Raw genomic sequence first — 2,500 nt, 5'->3', positions numbered from 1 at the left:
CCTTTAAACTTCTTTGTTAACCTCAAGCACTGGCTTATCTCACAGCGTTTTACCTAACATGTTTACCTCACCGTTTTACCTCACATAGTTTTACACCACACAGATTTACCTCACAGCTGTACCTTGGCCTTTTACTTCTGCAAAAACACATTTTACCTCGTGCCTCACACACCTTAGACACATTTACCTTACATAGACACTACCTTAGACACATTTTACCTTATACCTCACACACCTTATGACCTCTGACACCTTGTACCTCACACACTTTGTACCTCACATGGTTTTGTGCCTTACAGATTAACCCCACGCTCTTACCCCTAAAATTGCACTGCACAAAATTTTACCTCACAGTTTTTCACCAGGTTCACCTCAAACAAATTTTACATCGGTTTTATGTCGCACCTTGTACCTCAGTTTTACCCCAGACACAGTTTTAATTCAAATGGTTTTAACTAAAACATTTTTGCCTTACAGATTTATCTTGCAGTTTCAGCTCTAAATTTGTACCTCACGGTTTTACCTAACCCGGTTCACCTCAAAACAAATTTATGTCCGCTTTCATCTCACACGTTTTTACCTGAGGGTTTTGCCTCACAGTTTTATCTTAGACACAGTTTTACCTCACATGGTTTTCCCTGATGATGATTTGCCTCCCAGTTTTACCTCAGACACAGTTTTACCTCACGTAAAGTTTTTACCTAAAAGTTTTACTTAAAAATTGTACCTCATACAATCCTACTACCACAGATTTACCTCCTACAGTTCACCTTTAACAATTTTACCTCAACAAACGTCCAAGGATCCACTGAGGAAAAAAAGTGTACCCAGGACTAACAAAAGAGAAATTATAACTTGAATTGTTGGGAAAATGTAAATCCCAAAGCGCTGATGCTTAGCTACATTCTGGCAGGAAATAGAAGTGACCTCATTCTGGAAACACACCTTCACCCAGGAAGCACAAAGACCTGAGCTCTGTTGTGTGTAAATATCAGAACAATGGAGTTGTGCTACTGATTATTCAAGAAAAAAATTAAGTTCAAAATGACAGCTGAACACACACACACTCTCTCACACACACTCACACACACACACACACACACACACAACCTGGACCTGTCTGCCTCGAAAACAGTCAATGTGTAGTGAATCTATCAGCAGCATCTCACACCTCATTAATGACATTTCAGAGACTGATGAGGATGAAAAAAGGGCGAGAGACCCAGAGAAACACAGAGAGAGAGAGAGAGAGAGAGAGAGAGACTGTGTTGTAGCTTGAAGATGATATCTAGCGTAGTAGCAGTGTGGCCTTTGTCTGCGTGACCATACCGTAATCTGGTGTAAGTGTGTAAGTGAACTCACCCTCAGGCTCACTCTTGATCAGCTCCTCCATCTTGCGCTGTTTCAGCGTGTCCACCACGTCGGCCAGGCTGCCTTTACGCCTCTCCGGCGTTCCCAGAGCCGTGGCCGAACCCGAGCCCTCGTCCTGCTGCTGCTGTTTACTGGGTGAGGTAGAAGTGTTGTGCTGGGGGTACGGGCTCAGCGCCAGGCCTTTACTGCTCTCCTGCTCCTGAGACAAAGCCACAGAGAGCAAATGATTCATCTGTCATCATTATTAAGACATTTGCTATTAGCTTTTATTTTCATGTTCATCTTTTATCTCAGCCCTTATTACACAACCGGCTGTAGGTTTAACGTGGCACGAGTTTGTATTCCGTTAACCTGTGAGATAAAATCGAATCTTATCGATACAGTGATACGAGTCGTGCTGTTGTTGTTGTTACAGGAAAATAATCAACCCCGGGGTGGGGTCAGGTTACCATGTCACGCTTAAGACTCTCTCTTGCTGAAGGAAACAAAACAAACAAACAAACAAAAACGTAGCCTGTGATGTCAGAAAGCGCTGACACTGGAAACTCCTCCCACAAATCTCCTCACAAGAAACGTCACCATTTCTGTTTTGTTTTTTAAAAAAAATTAGTATTTATTTTTTAGCCTTTAGACAACGTCCATAGATACGCCTGCGAATCGTACACTGCGAATGAGCGGTTACCATAGAAACGATGAGTTATCTATCAGAAACAGCGTAATAACGGCAAGCTGTGATTTGTGGCAAATGGGATCCGACCAAACAGAATCCAGGATGGTTTTGTATAAGACACCTGGCACTCACTCGTATACAGACCCTCATACACCTTCACACACACACACACACACACACACACACACTTGGTACCTGGTTTGGAGCCAGCTTACCGGAACTCTTTTGTGCAGTTTAATTACAGAAGGACTCAGGTATTTGTGCACAGGGTCAATAGTCCATATCCAATAAGCAGAGTTAATCTTTGGCTAATCAGCTTCTATTATCTGCCGCACCATGACGGACAATGGCTCCGGCGAATTAGACAATGGCTTAATCCCATCCCAGGGAGAGGCCGGCTTTAGAGACACATGCTAGAGAGTCAGCATTAGAGTGGACGCTAGACTAAAGTCAGACACT

The 2,500-nt window shown here is 43.1% G+C and overlaps 1 protein-coding gene across 7 annotated transcripts in view; it reads right to left on the bottom strand.

Annotated features, from left to right (window-relative positions):
* The window catches only part of sox5 (SRY-box transcription factor 5), a 260,300-nt gene that overhangs the window by 77,933 nt on the left and 179,867 nt on the right, over positions 1 to 2,500 (bottom strand). For all 7 annotated transcript variants that reach the window (XM_058416774.1, XM_058416773.1, XM_058416777.1 and 4 more), the window contains one exon: positions 1,363 to 1,570. In XM_058416774.1, the coding sequence (XP_058272757.1) occupies positions 1,363 to 1,570 (208 nt within the window). The remainder of the gene's footprint in view (positions 1 to 1,362; positions 1,571 to 2,500) is intronic.

This window comes from Hemibagrus wyckioides, linkage group LG19, assembly GCF_019097595.1.
Source record: "Hemibagrus wyckioides isolate EC202008001 linkage group LG19, SWU_Hwy_1.0, whole genome shotgun sequence".
Taxonomy (NCBI): Eukaryota; Metazoa; Chordata; class Actinopteri; order Siluriformes; family Bagridae; genus Hemibagrus; species Hemibagrus wyckioides.
The sequence above is the reverse complement of the archived record's forward strand: the minus strand, read 5'-3'. Positions and strand labels throughout refer to the sequence as shown.